This window comes from Polypterus senegalus, chromosome 6 (genome assembly GCF_016835505.1).
Source record: "Polypterus senegalus isolate Bchr_013 chromosome 6, ASM1683550v1, whole genome shotgun sequence".
Taxonomy (NCBI): domain Eukaryota; kingdom Metazoa; phylum Chordata; class Cladistia; order Polypteriformes; family Polypteridae; genus Polypterus; species Polypterus senegalus.
The window spans coordinates 6,189,215-6,213,746 of record NC_053159.1 but is presented as its reverse complement, the minus strand read 5'-3'; the positions used below and the strand labels follow the sequence as shown (position 1 = coordinate 6,213,746).

Sequence of the window (24,532 nt, the reverse complement as noted above, 5' to 3'; positions counted from 1 at the left end):
GAGTTCACCCTATGATGGAGTGGCGCTCCATCCTGGCAATGTTCTTAACTTGGGCCCAATGCATGGTGGGATAGACTCCAATTTCCCAACGACCCTGCCCAACATAAGCGGGTTAAGAAAATGGATGGACGGATAGTTCTGAGCAAATTCTGTTAAATCAGGTGAGCTCTGACTTACCAGCAAAGGTTTAATTTGAGTCAGCACAGTCACCAGTGTCTGAATATTCGATGAATTGCCAATCCACATATCTGCATACGTGGTAAGCTGGTACAGGTCTTGTAATGTGACATTAGACTGCAAAAAAAAAAAGAACAGAAAACACGTCAATCAGGCACTGCTTGGTCATTTCTCGAAGACACATGATATCCGATATGGTGTTCCACAAGGCTCTATCCTGGGTCCGCTGCTCTTCTCAATCTACATGCTTCCGTTAGGTCAGATTATCTCAGGTTACAATGTGAGCTACCACAGCTATGCTGATGACACACAGCTGCACTTATCAATAGCACCTGATGACCCCGACTCTATTGATTCACTAACACAATGTCTTACTGGTATTTCTGAATGGATGAGTAGTAACTTGATCAAGTTAAATAAAGAGAAAACTGAAATTTTAGTGATCAGCAATAATGGATACAATAAGGCTATTAGAAATAAACTGGATACGTTAGGATTAAAAGTCAAGACGGAGGTAAAAAGCTTAGGGGTGATTGTTGACTGTAATCTGAATTTTAAATCGCATATTAATCAGATCACTAGGACAGCATTTTTTCACTTAAGAAACATAAGTAAAGTTAGACCTCTTATATCACTGAAAGATGCTGAGAAATTAGTTCACGCGTTTGTTTTCAGTCGACTAGATTACTGTAACGCACTCCTCTCAGGACTACCCAAAAAAGACATAAATCGTTTGCAACGAGTGCAGAATGGAGCTGCTAGAATCCTAACTAGGAAAAGAAAATCCAAACACATTTCTCCAGTTTTAATGTCACTACACTGGTTACCTGTGTCATTCAGGATTGACTTTAAAATTCTGCTTATGGTTTATAAAGCCTTAAATAATCTCGCCCCATCTTATATATCGGAATGTCTGACCCGTTATATTCCAAATTGTAACCTCAGATCCTCAAATGAGTGTCTTCTTAGAATTCCAAGAACAAAACTTAAAAGAAGTGGTGAGGCAGGCAGGCGGCCTTCTGCTGCTATGCACCTAAAATCTGGAATAGCCTGCCAACAGGAATTCACCAGGCTGATACAGTAGAGCACTTTAAAAAACGGCTGAAAACACATTACTGTAACATGGCCTTTTTATAACTTCATTTTAATCGTAATTTAACTTAATCCTGATACTCTGTATGTTCAATTCATCATAACAACTATTCATGGTGGCTCTAAAATCGGTACTGACCCCTACTCTCTTTTCTGTTTCTTTTTCCGGTTTCTTTGTGGTGGTGACCTGCGCCACCTCCACCTACTCAAAGCACCATGATGCTCCAACAATGATGGACGGATTAAAAGGCAGAAGTCTACGTGACCATCATCCTCATCGAGCCCTTCCGTGAGAATCCTAAATCCAAAGAGGACTGTTTCATTTATGTTAGGTAGAATGCCCAGAGGGGACTGGGGGTCTCATGGTCTGAAATCCCTACAGATTTTATTTTTTCTCCAGCCGTCTGAAGTTTTTTTGTTTTTTCTGTCCCCCCTGGCCATTGAACCTTACTCTTATTCGATGTTAATGTTGATTTATTTTGTTTTATAATTGTGTCTTTCATTTTTCTATTCTTTAATATGTAAAGCACTTTGAGCTACTGTTTGTATGAAAATGTGCTATAGAAATAAATGTTGTTGTTGTATTTCTTACCACTGGGGGGCTGCATGTGTTATAAACGTGATGGTGAACAGTGGATGCCATCTTCAGCACACTTTATTGATTTATGAACCTCTTCTGTCACTTTAGTCAAACTGATAATCATTTTTATGAATAGCCACTGCTGCCTGACAAACTCCGGGCTCTGGGTTAAAATCATCCTCCGGATTTCTAGCTTTTGTGGGGTTTGCATGTTCTCCCCACGTCTTTGTCAATTCTCCTCATTCGGCCCCCCAGCAACCCCTGAATTGAATTAAGAGGTCTGATAGTGTCATGCTGTGTCATGTCACATACGTTATGGCAAGTAAAACTGGAACTTGGACCACAAAACGGTCATCTGAGCCACCCTGGTGTGGACATGTCTTACTTTTTAGACCCCAGATATACTGCCAAAGGTTTCTGTAATCCTGTAGGGCAGTAAAATCAACAGAACGCTTACATGCCAATGTAATGCCTACCAGGACAAATGACCTGGAAAATGGATGCATGAGCAAAGGCAATTCTTTGGTTCACAGATTGACAATACACAATAAGAACACACATCTAAAAAAAAAAACAAGATGGCACAGTAGTTTGGACTACTGCCACACCTATCCAGGGACCTTGGATCAATGCCAGGGTGGCACACTGGTTTGGACTACTGTAACACATATCTAGGAACATTGATTCAATGCCAGGGTGGCACAATGGTGTACACTTCTGCCAAAGATGTATAGAAAGTGGGGCTCAATTCCAGGGTGGCAAAGCGGTTTGGACTACTGCCACATCTATCGAGGGACCTGGATTCAATTCCAGAGGGGCACAGAAGTATGAGCTGCCACCAAATAGATCTAGAAACTGGGGCTCCATTCTATGGTAGCACAGTGGTTTGGACTACTGCCACACCTATCCAGGGACCTGGGTTCAACTCCAGGATGGCACAGTTGCTTCGACTACTGAAACACAGATCTATAGAACTGGATTCAATTCCGGGATGGCACAGTGGTGTACACTGCTGCCAAACAGATCTAGGAACCACACCAGTGCTCAATTCCAGAGTGCCACAGTGCTTTGGACTATTGCCCCACAGGTCTGAGGACTTGAATTCAGTTCCAGGGTGGCACAGAGAGGTGGGTTCAAGTTGCAGGCAGCACACCCTCTGCGTGGAGTTTGTATATTGTGAGTGTTTCTTCTTGGTACATTACGACAATACGGACGTGTGAGTGAGAATGTCAAGTGGTGTTTCATTGGGCCGATACTGTGCCAAGCTGTTGTGATGGATGTCCGGCAAGAGTTGCCGGCCCTCACCCCCAGGCCGCCAGGAGGAGCTCTCCCGACAGCATGGACGTGCCCCGAGTTCCAGCAGGGCCTCATTGACTTTGTAGTTTTTATACACAGCCCTGCTGGATACCTTGGGGACCACAAGGAGTCGCTGTAGTGAGGCTCGTAGACTCATATGTGCCCTATAACCTGGAAGTGCGTCCTGGTGACGTGAACGGGAGGAATGACGTACTTCCAGGTTGAAGAAAAAGAGAAGTTTTTACCTGACCCGGAAGTGATAGAAAGTCACATGGACTGAGGTACAAACACTTCCGGGTCAAGGACTATAAAGGATTGTGGGAAATCCCAGACGGACGAGCTGAGTTGGGAGGCAAGGTGGCTAAGTGTCTGGGAGTTTGGAGGATTGGTTATTGTGTATTTGTTTATTGAGAATTGTGGAGAAGAGTGTGCTTTGTGCACTTTATTAATATAATAAATAATTATTTGGACTTTGTATCTGGTGTCTGATGTGGTGTCTGAGGGTACAAGGGTGTGAGGAAACCCTAAACTGTCACACTGTATAGCGCCTTTACACAGTGTGGAACACTAATCAGGAAATGATGTCTGAGTAACTGCCTTCAGACACACTGGCATCTCATCAGAGTTGCATTGCATCTTACACCCGTGGTAGACTTTGGCTCTCTAACCCTTGTAATAGAAACGACAGCTTTGGCATAGAGGATTGCACATACCGTCATGACCCAAAGTGTCACAACGTTTCTTCACAACCATTGCTAAGCAGCTGTGTCCACATGAACAGAATGCCCACTGAAGTTTCAGCCATGTAGTGTGTGCGTCTTACCTTCTGCATGATTGCCCAGGTTTCCGGAATATCCGGGGTAAACAGAATCTTGCCCAACAGCATGGGCTTTAGAAATGCCCACATCACCGCTCCACTGGTTGTGCTGACCATGTTCAAAAACACATTCTTACAGAATGGCGCTAAAAGAAGTAAAAATGACCCATCAGTATGCAGTTATATGAAACGGAGACCCCCACACCCAACACGTAAATAGACTTTACACTTTTATTGCACAGAATAACATAAGGAAGGGAAGAACACAAAGAGAACAGAGAGTCCTGAACAACGACTGAACGCGTGTCTGCCCAGTAGGGTGGCTGGCTCACCCGCTAGCCAACCACAACACCACCTAAAGGACTCTCCTGTCTCTCTCTCTCTTCAGACCCTGGCCCCCCTAACTCCCACCATTTGAACCCCTCGACTCACCACCCAAACTAGTGACGGGCATCGCAATTCACTTTACTGATCTGAGTCCTTCAGACTACCCGCTTTGGTGAGTCGATTCACTTGACTCTTTGGACTCGTTTACATTTACTGGTTCTGCGCGGACTTGAAAATAAATATACCATCCAAGAATTCATTTACCTGCCATGGCAAAGGTTACGTTTTATCTTCGCTCGCCCACCCCGGGGTTTGGTTTACCGGATATACAATTTAAAGAGATTGTTATTTTCATGGGAATTGTTACATGTGGGCAGCACGGTGGTGGCGCAGTGGGTGGCGCTGCTGCCTCGCAGTGTGGAACAATTCAGTTCACAAATCTAATAAACGAGAAACGTGCAGCTCATTCACGGGTAATGGTTCAGTTCGAGGATTAAATTGACGAGGATCTTTTGACTCACTGGTGGTTAACGATTCATCATGAGAATCGAATGAAATGGAAATCGTGTGACTCACTTTGGGGTCTGCAAATCAATTGGATCGAAAATCGTGTAACACATTTGTGGGCAACGGTTAAGTTTGAGAATCGAGTGAATGGCAATGGTGCAACCTCTCTGTGGGTAATTACTTAACCTCAAGAATTCAAATGAAGAACAATTGTGTGACTCATTTGTGGGTAATAATTCAGTTCACAAATCAAGTGAACGGGAATCGGCAACACGTTCAGTTCGAGAATTAAATTAATGAGGATCTTACGACTCCTTGGTGGCTAACGATTTAGCGCGAGAATCAAATTAAATGAAAATCGCGTGACTTATTCTGGAGCAATGATTCAGCTCAAAAATCAATTGACTGAAAATTGTGTAACTCATTTGTGGGTAACAATTAAGTTTGAGAATCAATTGAATGGAAATGGCGCAACTTGTTTGTGGGTAACTACTTAGCCTCAAGAATTCAAATGAAAAAGTATCTTCCTCGAAATTTGTGCCCACTAGTGGCCAGGAGGTCTTGCCACCTCTGATGTCCTCTCATTTGTCATCCTTTGGAGAGAATTGCTACCAGATGCTGGCTCGCCTGCCCCCTAGTGAGTAATCTTCCATCCACAGTGCACTTCAAAATTGTGCCAGTGCCCCTTCTTATAACTGGTATGTACTGCCCCCTAGTGGACCCTTGGTTTCTTTACCGGCTTATGCATGACCTCTCCTGCTCCTGGCAGTACAGTACAGCTCTCTCTCTCTCTCTCTCTCCTCCCATCCTGTCCCACCGTGGTGGCACCTTTGTGATTGGCAACCTCATGGTGGGCGGCAGCAAGGTGGCACAGTGGTAACTCTGCTACTTCGCAGTAAGGAAACCTGGGGTTCGCTTCCCAGGTCCTCCAAGTTTGCATGTTCTCCCCGTGTCAGTGTGGGTTTCCTCTCACAGTCCAAAGACATGCAGGTGAGGCGCATTGGTGATTCTAAATTGTCCCGAGTGTGTGCTTGGTGTGTGAATATGTGTGTGTGTGTGTGCCCTGAGGTGGGCTGGCGCCCTGCCCGGGGATTTGTTCCTGTCTTGCGCCCTGCGCTGGCTGGGATTGGCTCCAGTAATCCAGACCCTGTGTTAGGATATAGCGGGTTGGACAATGACTGACTGACTGACTGACTAACCCAGGGGTCCTCAATCACGGTGGTCCTGGAGAGCCGCAGTGGCTGCAGGTTTTTGCTCCGACCCAGTTGCTTAATAAAAAGCACTTATTGCTAAAGTAACACTTGTGCTTCACTTTAGTGATTTTGAGCCCTTATTGCTTCATTTGGTCTTAAACAGCTATTTGAATTGCTCCTTATTATCAATAACATGCAAATGACAAGAGAGAGCAGCATTTCTCCATTTAGCTTCTTTACATTTACATCTGTGTGTATTTAGCTGCACTATTTAATTAGGGTTAGGCTTAGGGTAGGGGATATGGCCATTACTGGCAGGCACTGGTACACTTGTCCCGTTTTAAACTTATAATTTTTCTTTCTGTTTTTTCCTCCTCCACCCCTCCTAAGATGTTAAAAAAGCTTTTTTTAAAAAAATTTCGAATAAAATTCTTAAAATATCCTAAGTTCAAATCGACCTTGTGAAAAATCAAAGCCCATAAAAAGATTTTTGGGTTATTACTAAAAGGTGTTTTTTTGGGGGTATTAATAAAATCAAGATTCCTAAAAATCTTGCTAAAATTAATAATCCCTTCAACCCAAACGTCCGTCCCCCCAAAAAGTTTTTATAATTTACCACCCTCCCAACTAAGAAAATTAAAAAAAAAAAAATCATAAATCAAAAAAATCATTAAATAAGTCCCCCAATAAAACTCGGTTCCCTAAATCAATAAATAAATAATTAAATGAATAATAGATAAATAAATAAATAAGTCAATAAATAATTCGATAAATATATAAATAAATAAATAAATAAATAAATACCCCCTAGATCCTGCTTAAAAAATCCCTCCGTAAAAAAATTATGTTCATAAATAATTTTCCTAAAAACAATTTTTTAATTAACTTTCTCATTTAGTCCCAAGGGGACCAAGGTATTCAAATTTACTATCCATCGCTTCTCCGCCTTCAGTCTCCTGGTCTTGTTCCAGTTACTCTGCTGCTCCAGACCAAACATGACTGGTTTATGTCCTTGTATGGCGAAATGTTGATATAAAATTGTTTGTTTTTTCTGGTTCGAGATGAGCCTGAGGTGCTGTACAAAGCGGTCCCTTAACGCATTCTTAGTTTCCCCCACATAGGTCAAGCCACAGGTGGAACACTGTATCCCATAAATACAATTTCTGGAAAAAAGCTGAAATTTTTGAAAAATGGGTTTATCCACCTTTGCCAGTTTATTATGAATGTTCTTTTTCCTGGCAAAGGGGAATAGGGTTAGGGGTTAGGGTTAATTAAATTAATTTAATTAAATACTTGGAAGAAAAATGAAGAGAAAAAAGTGAAGGACTGAGAATTACTCGTCCATTTTAGCCTTCAAATCATTTGCATGATAGAAAGGGAAAGAAAAAATCGAGGATATGAGAATGAGCTCACATAGCAGAGTTCATTTAATTTCATAGCTTGTTTGTGCTTTATTGGCAAGAATTGCTTTCTAATTAACCCTTTGAGGGCTGAATATCTTTTCCAAAAGAAAAGAATTTCACACAGAAATCATCATAAAATATCTATTGCTGTATGTTGTGGCTGCCAGTATGCATGGCTGGGGCAGCAGCAGCGGCAATGATCACGGTCGCAGTGCATTGCAATCTGGTTTCTACTTCTTCTTATTGTTAAGTGGCAGTCCTACCTGGTGAGCATTGTCAGTACCACAATTAACTGGGGACCAATCAGCTGAAGCTGGACCCTCACATTCGTTTTCGATCACTTGTATCAAAATCGGAGTCCGACAAGTCATAATCCAGTTCAGAGAGAATAGGCAAAACGCCGCCAGTGGAGTATTGTGCATTACGCATTTGCTTTGATCTCTTGCCAGATGTCAGTCCCATTTCTGCTGTTGTTTGTGCCTTGCTATTCATGCAAGCCCAGGAAATCTCAGTCAAACCAATGAATCTACACTGTGTGCACAATTATTAGGCAAGTGAGTATTTTGACCATATCATCATTTTTAATGCGTATATTCCAACTCCAAGCTGTATTAACTTGAATGCTTATTGGATTTAAGCACGTCAGGTGATGTGTATTTGTGTAATGAGGGAGGGTGTGGCCTAAGGAGATCAACACCCTATATCAAGGTGTGCAGAATTATTAGGCAGCTAGTTTTCCTCAGGCAAAATGGGCCAAAAAAGAGATTTAACTGACTCTGAAAAGTCAAAAATTGTAAAAAGTCTTTCAGAGGGATGCAGCACTTTTGGAATTGCTAAGATATTGGTGTGTGATCACAGAACCATCAAACATTTTGTTGCAAATAGTCAACAGGGTCGCAAGAAACGTGTTGAGAACAAAAGACGCAAATTAGCTGCCAAAGATTTGAGAAGAATCAAACGTGAAGCTACCAGGAACCCATTATCCTCCAGTACTTTCATATTCCAGAGCTGCAACCTACCTGGAGTGCCCAGAAGTACAAGGTGTTCAGTGCTCAAAGACATGGCCAAGGTAAGGAGGGCTGAAACCCAACCACCACTGAACAAGAAACATAAGTTGAAACGTCAAAACTGGGCCAAGAAATATCTGAAGACAGATTTTTTTCAAAGGTTTTATGGACCGATGAGATGAGAGTGACTCTTGATGGACCAGATGGATGGACCTGTGGATCAGTAATGGGCACAGAGCTCCACTCCAACGTGGGGTACTGGTATGAGCTGGTATTTTTAAAGATGAGCTAGTTGGACCTTTTTGCATTGAAGATGAACTCAAAATCAACTCCCAAACCTACTGCCAGTTTTTCGAAGACACTTTCTTCAAACAGTGATACAGGAAAAGACCATGATTTTTATGCAGGCCAATGCTCCATCACTTGCATCGAAGTTCTCCACTGCGTGGCCAGCCAGTAAAGGCCTTAAAGATGAAGGAATAATGACATGGCCCCTTCCTCATCTGACCTAAACCCTATCGAGAACTTGTGGGCACTTCTTAAACGCTAGATTTACGGGGAGAAAAACAATACACCTCTCTGAAGAGTGTCTGGGAGGCTGTAGTCACTGCTCCACAAAAAGCTGATCGTCAACAGATCAAGAAACTGACAGACTCCATGAATGGAAAGGCTTATGACTGTTATTGGAAAGAAGGATGGCTATATTGGTCATTGATTGATTGATTGATTGATTTTGAAATGTCAGAGATGTTTATTTGTAAATTTTGAGGTGTTTGTTTATTATTCTCACTATAACAGATGAAAATAAACAAGTGAGATGGGAAAATTTTCATTTTTCCTTTAGTTGCATAATAAATCTGCACACTAATAGTTGCCTAATAATTGTGCGCACATATGTATTCCCCTGATGATGTTCACACTCACATTTCCAGTGTGAAACATTCAGGTTTCAGGTTTATTAACATTTTGGATTGACTGATAGCACTGTGTTTGTTCCATATTAAAATTAATCCTCAAAAATACAACTTGCCTAATAATTCTGCACTCCCTGTACTTTCCTTTTAGCAATGAGAGTCCAACTAAAAGATAATAGTTGGTTTTGTTACAGTTGACAGCCGATTACCACCGTCAACTCCTCCTTTTGACAAAAGTCGACGTCAGCCCCGAAAGAGTTAAGCAACCAGGTCAGAACAAAAACCTGCAGCCACTGCGGCTCTCCAGGACTGGGATTGAGGACCCCTGGACTAACCTCATGGTGAGTGCAAGCAGATGACGCAGGCCAAATGAATGACAGCCTGATGCATTTCTCGTCGTAACTTTCTGGAGGTGGGAGAAACCAGAAACCAAGCAGCTCCACACAAAATAACAGAGAAGACGGCCTGTGGCTCATCTACGAGATAGCTTTATGAACTCTGCAGTAAAACCACAGTCCTTTAAGGGTATCTAAGGACTCCCAAGAGCCACATCAGGAAGTTCTAGGCTGGTGTCCCTCGAGCAAACATTCGGCTTCCCCCAGCCCATTTTTATGTGCTTCACAGTATTCTCATCTCCTAAAAGTGACTTTAACATGTCGTGATCGGCGGCCACGGCCATTACCCGGCCGGGACGCCAGCTGGATGGAAGGACTGGGGTTAGAGAGCATCTGCGAGGCACTGCCTCCGCTCTGGGATGCTATAGGGCAGCCCACCTGGGCGGCTCTGGCCCCATGGATTCCCGCAGGGCATGCTGGGAGTTGGAGTTTGGCTCAGCCCTGTTCGGTTTCCGTAGGGGCCACCAGGGGGAGCAGCAGAGCCTCACCTTGAACTTCCGTCACACACGGGAGTGATTCCAGGTACTGCTGATGAACCACATGATGAAAAAGGAGCTGAGGAGCCAGAGTCGGGAGGGGGGGTGAAAGACAAAGCTTGCCAGAGAGGAAGTGGAGGTGGAAGGACTGAGAGAAAGAGAGAGACAGACAGACAGACGCGGTGTACTGAAAAGCGCTCCCCAGCTCTGTGTGCTGCACTTGAGTCGCTGCCTGTCTGCGTCGGGTTGGGGCCGCCGTACGCACCCCAGTGGTCTGACAGATAGGTAATGACTGAAAATGAATGAATACAAGTGTGACATAACAAAAGGCATGCGAGTTTCTTTCCTTACTTGTATCATTCGGAATATCAAACTTCTGCAAGAGCTGCTCGGTGCTCATGTTGCTCTGCGTAGAAGGCTGAGAGCCCACACTTTCAGCAATGTTGGGCATGGCAAACAGTGAGATGACACCGTTGGAGCACAAGGCTGCCGAGATGCTACTAAATGATGGAAACGACGCAGCCCGACTGCTTGCAAACATCTGCAATGAAGCAAGAAAAGAAAAGAAAAAAAAAGATTATGTGATGTCACAGGCGTCACCTTCACTCTGCACAGGGGAACGAGGGGTACTGGCAGCACCACATCCTAGTTAACCTGGAAAGTAAAACCGGCGTTTTAGTTTGAAACTGCAGACTGCTTTTATTAAGCTGATGAGTTTGCTCAAATAAACCATGAAGGCCTATAATGGAACTGATTAATCAAGGAATTTACTGGACCCTTCCGGCAATTGAACTAACTAATAACGTCCAGAGGAAATTTACACTGACGGCATCCTCTCGTACGGTCTAATGATTTGTGATCCAAATACTTTCACGCACTCTTCCTGTATTGTAGCAGCGACTTATGATTTTAATGCCTCTGTTTTGTTTTCCAGCAGATTTACAGAGCTTTTAGTTTAAAATGGTCAGTCAGTTTACCACTTAATGGTGGAAAAAAAAGGGAGACAATAAGATTTTTGTAAGGGTATGTACCAGGATCAAAACCTTAGGGCAGAGCCACCCATCACCAGGATGACTGGCCGATCACATGTGTGTAATGTCACGTAAGTAATGGCCCACCTGAGGGACCGAGAGAGTGTCGATAAGAAGCCCGAGACATGTCGGAAAGAGGCTTGGGGCCGTTTCAGCTGGACGTCGAAGACGATGCTTAAACCAAAAAGCCATCCAGGCCAACATCCGTTTTTGACATTGCTGACGTTCAGTAAACTTTCTAAGACTTGACACAGCCAGACATTGCTGTCAATTTTATTTTCGATTATACTTTTTTTTTTCTATTGGCTTCACAGAGCATCCCTAATTCAAAATGCCCGAGACCAGAACTGTTTCAGATTGTGGATGTTTTTGGATTTTGGAATATTTGAATAAACATAATGAGAAATCTTGGAGACGCCCTTCATTAAGTAGGGAAATGCAGCCAAACCAGCTAAATGATGACTGACATGTAATTCATGGTGCCGAGGCGTTATTGTAATGTGTGTTATTAAATTATTAAATCTCACAAGTGATGAATATGATGTACACACTCTATTTTATGGGAAAGGCACTATATGATAGATAGATAGATAGATAGATAGATAGATAGATAGATAGATAGATAGATAGATAGATAGATAGATAGATAGATAGTTAGATAGATAGATAGATAGATAGATAGATAGATAGATAGATATGTGAAAGGCACTATATAACGATAGATAGACTTGTTTCTGTGTGGTTGTGCCTGGGGTTTGGGGATGCTGCTACACCCTCTACAGGTCCCACTCATCTCCTATCCACTTTTTAACCACCACCAATGGCAGACGGGCTCCCAATACCCGTTGTGAAAACTTTCGTGTTTGTGTCTGAGACGGTAACTCAAGTTGCGCCCGTTAGTGCTTAGTGACCCAACATCGGTCAGTAAGTTACTCACTTTGTTGTTGTTGAAATGCACCATTTGAGCTAAGTCCCAATCAGGAATTGAATGTATCCTGCCATCATCACTACCCATGAGCCTCCAAAGCCAAACTGACCAATCAGAATTCTCAAAAGGGAATGGACACACACACAGATGGCACTGTTTTATTATAAAGTGGATCTTTGACAGTTAATGTTTTCTGGTCTTCAGACAGCTTTTTAACTTTCTCAGACCCACTTAATCAAATTTAGTTTTTCACCTGATTTTAGGTTATTCTCTGTGCAGAGTCTGCAGGACATCCATGTATTACATAATGTCAGCATACAACATCTCTGTTATTATTATTATTAGATACCACACTATGTCATATTGCAGATAGATAGACATGAAAGTCATTATATGAAAAATAAATGTATTTGAAAGGCACTATACTGTATACTATAAAGAGACAGACAGATGTGAAAGATCAATAGATATGAAAGGCACTATATTACAGCTGCAAAAGACACACGAGGCCAGAGTACATTTAACAGACTCACGTCTCTCTGTTGTGATGCCAATGAAGTCGCACTAAGCTGCTGTATTTCTGTGATAAAGGTTTGAAGACTGGCAATTAATGGCTGGCTGTTCTCAAAAATCCCCAATAAGCGCAGCAGGAGCTGAATAATGATGTCAATGTACCTTTGCAGTTCTGTTGGCAACATAAGCTGTAAAGAAAAGTTCAAAAAATTAAATGTTCAGAAAACAAAAAAGCACTATTTGCAGTAGGCAGTACTTGTATTATTTACCATATTTATAATATCTGCACATATACTTTATACACACACACATACACACACACACACACACACACACACACACACACACACACACACATATATATATATATATATAGTGGCATATGGCTGGCCATTTATCCCGGCCAATACCCCCAGGCCACCAGATGGAGCCCTCCCTGCAACATGGAGGTGCCCCGAATTCCAGCAGGGCCTCGTGGACCTTGGAGTTTTAATGCACAGCCCTGCTGGATACCATGTGGGCCACCAGGGGACGCTGCAGGGAGGCTCAGAGACTTATATCGTCCATATAGCCCGGAAGTAATTCCCAGTCACGGGGACAGAGGAGATGACATACTTCCGGGCTGAAGGAAAGAAGAGTTTTAATCTGACCCGGAAGTGATAAGAGTCACATGGACTGGGAGGATTGGAAGCACTTCCGGGTCAGGGAATATAAAAGGACTGTGGGAGATCCTAGCAGTTTTATGAATATTGTGGAGTGGAGGGTGCTTTGTGCCCATTATTATTATAATAAATGCAATATTTGGACTTTTATCTGGTGTCTGGCGCCTGGTCTGAGGGTTCAAGGGGACGACAGCGCCCCCAATCTGTCACTATATATATATACATACTTTGTATATAGTCACACATGCGCTTAGGGGGGCAGTCAAAGGAAATTAACTCAGACCGGGTGTTGGTGAACACATCACTTCCGCTTCCAATCCTTTTCTCAGTTGCCGCCCATGATGATGACCTCACTTCCACTTCCTGCCCTAAAACACGCCCTTCCTGCTGACCCACCTGCCGTTTCTCTTCAGTTTAGTTCATGTTTACGTGTGTGTTAGCTGTGGTCATTTGTGATTACTCATTCTTGTAAAATATTTCATAGTGTACAGGGTGGATCCCCAAAGCTTTTTCCCTTGTACACTTAGTGATGTCCCATTAGTGCATATGCCGGACAGCATATATATATATATAGCCATCCATTATCCAACCCGCTATATCCTAAGTACAGGGTTACGGGGCTCTGCTGGAGCCAATCCCCGCCAACACAGGACACAAGGCAGGAAACAAACCCCAGGCAGGATGCCAGCCCATCGCAGGTCACACACACACACACACACACACCAACCTGCCTGTCTCTGGACTGTGGGAGGAAACCCACGCAGACATGGAGAGAACATGCAAACTCCACACAGGGAGGACACATGGAAGCGAACCCCAGGTCTCCTAACAGAGAGGCAACAGCGCTACCACTGTGCCGCCCTTATATATATATATAAATACTGTCAGGCATATGCACAAATGGGACATCTTCACGGCTCCAAGAAGAAGTTCAGATGACGACTGACCTCACTTCCTGTCCAACCCAAAAAGCCACGCCCCTTCTGGGAGAAACCAGTATTTAAACCCATCACCCACTGCAGATGTTTATTCAAGCTTAACCACCGGTTTTGTACCTTTGTGTGCTGTTTATTTTATGGTTCAGCTGAGGTTCCCCTCCAAAAGGTGTTCAAATTCCCTTTTTTGGTTCATTTTTGATTCTTTTCTTTGTGTGAATATTGTTACTTTTACTAATTATTTGCATTATTCTGGTGATTACTGTACAGTTTCATCCCAAGAGCTCTAAACACAATCAATCAGTCCATCAAGAGCTCCTGGTAGAACTGTCTGGACTTATTAGTACAAATCACCTCACTGGAAACTTGTGATACAGTTATAATACTGCACAGGCTGAGCCACTTTATGAACCATTTGCAATATATGTACCTGTGTATTGTACTAATGCTTTCACATTGTATATTTGTCATTGTTTTTTATCATCATCATCATCATCATATTATTATTAAAAATTATTATTCATCATCATTTTATAGGAAAATAAGTTTCTGGAGGATTTGCATATTGAATCTCATTGTACCATTCAATAACAGTAATGGAATTCAATTCAATAGAAGGGAGTGCCTCGTATTTACAGATGATGACTTTAGATTTCCAAGAGCTATCCTAGCTACTAGGATGTATACTTGATATACAGTGGTGTGAACAACTATTTGCCCCCTTCCCGATTTCTTATTCTTTTGCATGTTTGTCACACAAAATGTTTCTGATCATCAAACACATTTAACCATCAGTCAAATATAACACAAGTAAACACAAAATGCAGTTTTTAAATGATGGTTTTTATTATTTAGGGAGAAAAAATCCAAACCTACATGGCCCTGTGTGAAAAGTAATTGCCCCCTTGTTCAAAAATCACCTAACTGTGGTGTATCACACCTGAGTTCAATTTCCTGATTACTGCCACACCTGTTTCAATCAAGAAATCACTTAAATAGGAGCTGCCTGACACAGAGAAGTAGACCAAAAGCACCTCAAAAGCTAGACATCATGCCAAGATCCAAAGAAATTCAGGAACAAATGAGAACAGAAGTAATTGAGATCTATCAGTCTGGTAAAGGTTATAAAGCCATTTCTAAAGCTTTGGGACTCCAGTGAACCACAGTGAGAGCCATTATCCACAAATGGCAAAAACATGGAACAGTGGTGAACCTTCCAGGAGTGGCCGGCTGACCAAAATTACCCCAAGAGCGCAGAGACGACTCATCCAAGAGGTCACAAAAGACCCCAGGACAACGTCTAAAGAACTGCAGGCCTCACTTGCCTCAATTAAGGTCAGTGTTCACGACTCCACCATAAGAAAGAGACTGGGCAAAAACGGCCTGCATGGCAGATTTCCAAGACGCAAACCACTGTTAAGCAAAAGAACATTAGGGCTCGTCTCAATTTTGCTAAGAAACATCTCAATGATTGCCAAGACTTTTGGGAAAATACCTTGTGGACTGATGAGACAAAAGTTGAACTTTTGGAAGGCAAATGTCCCGTTACATCTGGCGTAAAAGGAACACAGCATTTCAGAAAAAGAACATCATACCAACAGTAAAATATGGTGGTGGTAGTGTGATGGTCTGGGGTTGTTTTGCTGCTTCAGGACCTGGAAGGCTTGCTGTGATAGATGGAACCATGAATTCTACTGTCTACCAAAAATCCTGAAGGAGAATGTCCGCCATCTGTTTGTCAACTCAAGCTGAAGCGATCTTGGGTGCTGCAACAGGACAATGACCCAAAACACACCAGCAAATCCACCTCTGAATGGCTGAAGAAAAACAAAATGAAGACTTTGGAGTGGCCTAGTCAAAGTCCTGACCTGAATCCAATTGAGATGCTATGGCATGACCTTAAAAAGGCGCTTCATGCTAGAAAACCCTCAAATAAAGCTGAATTACAACAATTCTGCAAAGATGAGTGGGCCAAAATTCCTCCAGAGCTGTAAAAGACTCATTGCAAGTTATCGCAAACGCTTGATTGCAGTTATTGCTGCTAAGGGTGGCCCAACCAGTTATTAGGTTCAGGGGGCAATTACTTTTTCACACAGGGCTATGTAGGTTTGGATTTTTTTCTCCTAAATAATAAAACCATCATTTAAAAACTGCATTTTGTGTTTACTTGTGTTATATTTGACTAATGGTTACATGTGTTTGATGATCAGAAACATTTTGTGTGACAAACATGCAAAAGAATAAGAAATCAGGAAGGGGGCAAATAGTTTTTCACACCACTGTAATTTTTACCATGAAATGCATGAAAGTATGTATATTACATTTTACAGATAAAATTTTAACTTCATTTAAATAATGTACTGCGGTGGGCTGGCGCCCTGCCCGGGGTTTGTTTCCAGCCTGGTGCCCTGTGTTGGTTGGGATTGGCTCCAGGACACCCCGTGACCCTGACCCCTGGCTTCCGTATGACACTCAGACTTTTCTCAGCGACTTTGATGTCTGACCACTTCTTTTTTAGTTCCGTCTCTGTGCGACTTTGTGAGCTTGAACTTTCGAGTGTCTCCGCCACGCCGTATCACTGCATCACTTTCCTTTTCTTGCTAACAAATGGTACGTTTTTCCATGCCTCCACTTCGAATTCCCTGAAATTCTTCCTTTTTTTACTTGCTTTTGCCATTGTCTTTTCACAAAAGCCGAACGGAAGGTGATATTTATATTGATTTGCATATTAAAATATGCAAAATTCTGGGAGGAGTCTGGGTGGGGCGGCTGGCGCATGCACGTGCGTAACATTTCATGCTGACCGGAATTCATGGAGCAGAAGTGTGTGGAAGTTGGCTTACGTCCTTTTCTGTGCATCTGTACACACATTTCCACTTTTGTCCGTATGCCGTGGTTTAGTGTGAATTCTTATACATGAGGCCCCCGAAGATTGACGGCTTTACCCAGCTTGACGTCACTCCTGAGGTGTTCGCCTGACAATTGTGATTTCAGCCCTCCTTCTGACTGTTAAACTGGAGATTTCCCAGCTGGTACTCCCAACTCTTTGGCTGACTCTACCTGGTTTGCTTCTATAGTATATAAGGTGGTCCAATAAAAAGAAATAATTGAAAATAAAATAAAGCCTATAACACTTCACCCGGACCCATTCCAGGCTTCACAGGAGACTCATAGAGCCCGGCTGCCTGCTCAAGTAAACTGGTAACGCTGGCACAGCCTTTAAGCACAGCTCAGTGCTGCCAGTAAGCAAGAAGCCTTTGAGTGTTACAGGATACCCACAACCGTAAAAGTAATTTTTTGGAATATTTGACTTAAAATGAGAAAAACAAAATAAAATCAATTGAACCTTAAGGAATAGCTTTGAAAAATCCATGTAACGCAGCAAGGCGACAGTTAAATAGTACCACTGGGTGGCATTCATCTGTGCTCCTTCTTGGCTGATCAGATTCCTGATCCAAGGCAGCGCCTACAAAGGGAGACAGAGAGAGAGACAGAGAGAGAGACAGAGAGAGAGACAGAGAGAGAGAGACGTTAATTCTTTTTTGGTTTTCTTTCATTTTTAGGTAACATTATCTTTTTTTTTTTTTAAATAATATTGTATTGTTTATTCATTTTGCTGTTTTACACTGTTAGGCAGGCAGTGTGATCTAAGGCTTTGGACTTCAAACTCTGAAGTTGTGGATTCAAATCCTGCTGCCGGCAAACACGGTGTGACCCTGAGCAAGTCACTTCACCAGAAATGAAACCAACTGTATCTGAAATGTTGTAAGTCGCCTCGGATAACGGGGTCCACTAAGTAGAACAATGCTGTTGTTCTGTCGTTCTCTGCCCTATCTCCTTTATCAAAGCGTCAAGTGTCAAAGTGAACTTTACTGTCATCTCAACCATATACAAGTGTACAGGTAGACGAAGCTGTGAAGCTCAGGGTCCACAGTGTAACAACATAACATAAAAATAGAATTAAAATTAAAAGGTGTGCCGTGGAGGAGGAGGAGTGCAGCTGGATGATAAACTGGACTGGACTGCCAATACTGATGATCTGTGTAAGAGAGGACAGAGCCGACTAGACTTCATTAGAAGGCTGGCGTCCTTCAACATCTGCAATAAGATGCTGCAGATGTTCTACCAGACGGTTGTGGTGAGTGTCCTCTTCTACACGGTGGTGTGCTGGGGAGGCAGCATAAAGAAGAGGGACACCTCACGCCTGGACAAACTGGTAAGGAAGGCAGGCTCTATTGTAGGCATGGAGCTGGACAGTTTGACATCTGTGGCAGAGCGACGGGCGCTGAGCAGGCGAGTGTCCATTATGGAGAATCCACTGCATCCACTGAAGAGGATTATCTCCAGACAGAGGAGCAGCTTCAGCGACAGACTGAGGAGACCCCACACTATGTGACTCTTCAATTCCACCTGGGGGGGTAAACGTTAACATTATACAAAGTTATTGTCCGTTATACCTGCATTGTTATCACTCTTTAATTTAATATTGTTATTATCAGTATGCTGCTGCTGGAGTATGGGAATGTGGGATTAATAAAGTATCTATCTATCTAAAGAACCTATCTATCTATCTATCTATTATATAGTGCCTTTCATATCTATCTATCTATCTATCTATTATATAGTGCCTTTTATATCTATCTATCTATCTATTATATAGTGCCTTTCATATCTATCTATCTATCTATCTATTATATAGTGCCTTTTATATCTATCTATCTATCTATCTATCTATCTATCTATCTATTATATATGCCTTTCATATCTATCTATCTATCTATCTTTTATATCTATCTATCTATCTATTATATAGTATCCTATCTATTTATATCTATCTATCTATCTATCTATCTATTATATAGTGCCTTTCATATCTATATATCTATCTATTAGATAGATAGATAGATATGAAAGGCACTATCTAATAGATAGATATATAGATATGAAAGGCACTATATAATAGATAGATAGATAGATAGATATGAAAGGCACTATATAATAGATAGATAGATATAAAAGGCAGATATATATGAAAGGCACTATATATCTATTATATAGTGCCTTTCATATCTATCTATCTATCTATCTATCTATCTATCTATCTATCTATCTATCTGTCTAAAATTTAAAATTAAAACACAAACAAGACAAGACAAAGAAGTAGCAGCAATATTGACTATTATATAGTGCCTTTCATATCTATCTATCTATCTATCTATCTGTAAAACACAAACAAGACAAGACAAAGAAGTTAACGTAGTTAACAATATGAACATTGATGCAATGTATGGTATTTGCAATCTAGATACATAAATATAGTAAATAGAGATGTAATATAATAAATAAATAATAGATATAGATAATACAGAAATGATCAGTGTATGATGATCGTTGTTTAAAATGTGTAAACAATGACTGGTCAGAATGTTTCACAGCACAAGGATATCAAGAGTGTCCAAATCCTGAAAGGTCAGCACGAGATTTTCAGCTCTTTTCTACCTGCCCTCTCGTCTTTGCAGGACACTGGCTGGCACGTATAAAGTTCTGTTTTTAGAGGCCGTGTGGAAGATCCCAGGGGGCAGCCTGGTGTTAAGAAGTCTGACAGCTTGGGGGTAAAAACTCTCCTGCAGCCTGGCAGATCTGGCTCTGATGCTGCTGTACCTTCTCTTGGATGTCAGAAGTGTGAAAAGCCCATGTGAGGGGTGTAAGGGGGTCCTGCTCAATGCTGCAGTCCTTGTGGACACAGCGTTTGTAGAATATGTCCTGTAGTGAAAGGAGGGGCACCCCAATAAGGTTCTCTGCTGTCTTCACTATCCTTTGTGGTCAGATGTGTTGCAGTTGCCATACCAGACAGTGATGCAGCTGGTCAGGACACTCTCAATGGTGCCTTTGTAGAACCTGGTGAGAATGGAAGGGGGAAGACGTGCTCGCTTCAGCCGCCTCAGGAAGTGTAGTCTCTGCTGGGCTTTCTTGATTAGTGATGAGCTGTTATGTGTCCACCTAAGTTCCTCAGTTATGTGCACACCGAGGAGCGTGGTACTCCTAGCAGTCTCCACATCTAAACCACTGATGTTGACTGGGATGTGGGCAGGATGTGGTTTCCTGAAGTCTTGTCGACATTGAGAGATAGATTGTTGTCTTCACACCATGCGGACAGCCGTTCCACCTCATCTCTGTATGCTCTTTCATCATCCCTGCTTATCAGACCCAGCACCGTCCTATCATCCACAGACTTGATGATGTGGTTGGTGTTGTGCGTGGCGGTGCAGTCGCGAGTCAGCAGGGTGAAGAGCAGTAGACTAAGCACCCATCCCTGCGGCGCTCCAGTGCTCAGTGTGATGATGCTGGAAGTGTTGCGGCCCATCCGAACTGACTGGGGCCTCTCCGTCAAGAAGTCCAGGGTCCAATTACAGAGGGTGGTGTTCAGGCCCAACCTGCTCAGTTTTACAACCAGCTTTTGAGCACGAGAGCGCAGGTCCACCTCATGATGCAGCTGGTGACTGGCCCGGCAGTATAAAAGCCAAAGCCACTGATAGAATCACCAATTCCATAAAATCCAGTAACGGGGCACTACGGGTATGTTTAGATGCCCCCAAACACAATTCTCGAAGAAGGAGGAGAAATTCCATTTGGTTTCAGCAGAAGTGGGCTTGATTTAAACTGCGGACAGGAATCATCCAACTGATGGAATTTTTCAAAGGTTGCTCACTGCAGGAAGATGAAACACGACTCTTATGGGAAAAGAGTGTTAACACTGGTGTCAGAATTAGGAGTAAATGAACAGCAAATAACAGAATTTCAGTATGGCCACTGAGCCCAGGTCCAGGGGGACGCTGTGAGGGGTTACTGTCTTGTCTCACAAAGTGTTTGCTACGCAGCTTGGATACGACAAATGTGTTCTGAAGTTTTTCAGGTAGAGTAAGACAGAAGTTTCGAGGTCATGATTGATTGACTTGCTGCAGGTTGACTGGCATATGGCGACAAAAACTTCACTGTACTCTGTACAAGTGGCGACAATTACACTGTAAACCAACCAAAGCTCCCAACCAGACTGGGATCTGAACCCTGGACCCTGGAGTTGGGAGGCAGCGATGCCAAATACTGCGCCACCACCCAGACTGTCACCAGACTGCACTTTGACCCCAAGAATTAGTAGGAGATCTCTGTTACCGCTCAAGAAGTGGCCAGGGCTGGGGTTTGAACCCTGGACTCTGAAGTTGGGAGGCAGTAGTGCTAACTGCCATGTCACCACCCTGACAGTGGCTAGGATTGGATTTGAATCCAGGAATTAGGAGGAGAATTTTGTTATTATCCAAACAATGGCCAGACTGGGATTTGAACCCAGAATGGAGCAAAACTAACCGTTGTGTCTCCACCAAGGCAGTGACGAGACTGGGATTTGAATGTAGCAATGAAGTTGGTAGACAGTAGTGTTAACTATTATGTCACACCCAGAAAGGGATCTGATCCCAGGACTGAACAAAACTAATCACCATGTCACCACCCAGACAATAGCAGACTGGGATTTGACCCCAAGAATTAGCAGTAGAACTGTGTTACCACCCAAACAGTGGCGAACCTGGGATTTGAACCCAGGATTCTGAAGCTGGGAGGTAACAGCTAATATGTCACCAACCAAGTAGTACCAGACTGAGATCTGAACCCAGGACTCTGGAGTTGAGAGGCATCAGTGCTAACTTCTATGTCATAATACAGACAGCACCTCACTAGGATTTCAATCCAGGACTTGGCACAACTAACCACAGTGCCACCAGCCAGAAAATGATAAGGCCAGGTCTCTGGATGTTTGGTGGCACCACTGGTAGTGAATATGTCACCACCAGACAGGAATTTGAACCCCAGAATTAGCAGAAGTATGGTGCCACCACCCAGACTGTGACTTGAACTCAGAAGTTGGGAGTGCTGGCTAATAACGTCACCACCCAGATAGTTTCAAACGGGCATTTAAAATCAAGAATTTTCAGAGCTAACAACTGTCATCACCCAGACAGACTGGCATTTGAACCCAGACCTCAGCACAACCAACCACTGTGTCACCACCTACATTGCGAGCAGACAGGTATCTGTGCCTACCCCTGTGCCACTGTGGCATAATGAATGCCACATACTGTAAAGAGTGACAGGGCATGGCAGTAATACAGATGATCCCCCCATCTTTTTTTTTTTACCAATTTCAGGGATGCAGGACAGCTTTGCCTACTCTGCCAGCACTGGATCTAAGCTGGGCACCAACAGTCAGGTCATGAGTCCTTCATAGGACCCAATGCAGCACACACCTACAGCCATATGACTGTAAACACCATGTACCTGAGTTATGTTCTGAGGAAGGCTCACTGAGGTGATGTTATTGATGACGTCCCCGCTGATTCCTGACATGTTGTGCAGCTCACTTTTGAAAACTTTTGGCCTTGTTATTATGTCCAACAGAACTGAAAACAGAAAAGAAACAGATTATGGATGGGCAAAACTTCTCATGTATTGTTCTTCACGTGAAAGAAACTGTTTGAAGAGCACATACAGGCAGCACCACCTCCAACGCGCAGTTCCACCACGTTGTCACATGAGGGCCATTTAAGGCTTCAGCACACATTTCGTAAATCAAAGTGACTCTCAAATCTGCTCGCTGTGGACGGGCACAGGGGCATTCCATCACAGGCACCCTTAGTGCCCACTTCAGTTTGTCCACCAGCTCAGTAGCACAGAGAAAGGGGGCGTGGCCAGAGAGAAGTCACATGTGTTAGGAGTGACCAAGGTCCAAAAGTCAAGGAGTGTATGATAGCAGGCTGTGATATGGAGGGGTGGTGGGCAGAGGGCTGGGGTCCCCGTATGTATGGATTGCTATGTATTATGAAGGTGGTAGAAACAAGGCTCATGAGGCAGGGAGATGGTGGCACAGTGGTAGCAATGCTGCCTTGCAATAACGAGCAAGGTTCTCATCTTGGGGGGGTTCCGTTCATGAAGTTTGCATGTTCTCCATGTGCCTGCATGGGTTTCCTCAGGGCATACTGGTTTCCTCCTACAGTCCAAAAGCATGCAGATGGGATTGGCATTGCGAAATTGGCACAAGTGAGAATAGATGTGCTATTGCACTTGCCATGCAATGAACTGGTGCCATGTCTGTAGACTGTTGCTTCTTCTTATTAATAAATATTTTATTTTATTTTATAAATATTCAGTGCTTGTCCTCATTACTAGCCAGTGTTTGACAGTGATAGCCCTCCTCTAGTTGGCATTATTTGAAATGTTACTGCGATTATGTGCTTTGCAACTCTTTACTGCTTGGGACTCCTAGCCCACAACAATTTTACTAATACAAATGTTTGTGGTGCAGCATTTGCTGAAATCTCAAATGCAGCGCATTTTATTACTATAAATGTTTGTGATGAACCATCTGTTGGAATGGCAAATCCAATGCATTTCTTGCTTCAGATGTTTGTGGTGTGGCATCTGTTGGAATGACAATTGCAATCCATTTCGTTTGTGATGAACCATTTGTTGGAATGACAAATGCAATACATTTTATTACACAAAAGGTTGTGATGAGCCATCTGTTGAAATGACAAATGCAATGCATTTTTTGCTTCAAATGTTTGTGATGAGCCATCTGTTGGAATGGAAAATGCAATGCATTTTATTACTGCAAATGTTTGTGATGAACCATCTATTGAAATAACAAATGCAATGGATTTTATTACTGCAAATGTTTGTGGTGTGGCATCTATTGGAAAGACAAAAGCGATGAATTTATTAATTCATTGAGTGCAGTAGATTGTACACAGCAAATGTTAATAGTGAGGTCTTCATCGATTACTTATATTTCAAACCATCTTTGGTGGGTAGCACAGCTAGATTCTCTTAAGGTGAATGGATTTTTTGGAACCCCCCTCCTACATATAATTGTGCAAATGTCCACACACACTCACCATACAGTCTGTTTCATCAATAATTATAAAATGGTTGATCTTTGCTATTTGGCCTCAGCAATGGTGACTAAATGCTGCACAAACCCAATTAGAATAATGACATCTCAGGGTCCTGCATCTGGAGCCGCCACAGAGGGGTCTGTCAACTCTTAACATGAATTAATGCCACACAATGCGCACTTGAGCTTTGCCGTTACCTGTAGTCGCCGTCGTTGAATTTGATTCGTTTACAAAGTTTGCGAGGCTTGTCCAGTTAATTGACTGCGTGGTGTTGAGGATCCCATTGAACCTTTAAATAAAATGCACAAAATAAAATTAGGAATAAAGTGGTGGGT

General features: G+C 42.8%; 1 protein-coding gene across 2 annotated transcripts in view; it reads right to left on the bottom strand.

Annotated features, from left to right (window-relative positions):
• abca12 (ATP-binding cassette, sub-family A (ABC1), member 12) overlaps positions 1-24,532 on the bottom strand; it is a 275,097-nt gene that overhangs the window by 99,242 nt on the left and 151,323 nt on the right. For both annotated transcript variants that reach the window (XM_039755332.1, XM_039755333.1), the window contains 7 exons: positions 24,395-24,486; positions 22,582-22,703; positions 17,600-17,719; positions 12,677-12,844; positions 10,536-10,725; positions 3,969-4,108; positions 178-294 (listed from right to left, as the gene is read on the bottom strand). In XM_039755332.1, coding sequence (XP_039611266.1) covers positions 178-294; positions 3,969-4,108; positions 10,536-10,725; positions 12,677-12,844; positions 17,600-17,719; positions 22,582-22,703; positions 24,395-24,486 — 949 coding nt within the window. The remainder of the gene's footprint in view (positions 1-177; positions 295-3,968; positions 4,109-10,535; positions 10,726-12,676; positions 12,845-17,599; positions 17,720-22,581; positions 22,704-24,394; positions 24,487-24,532) is intronic.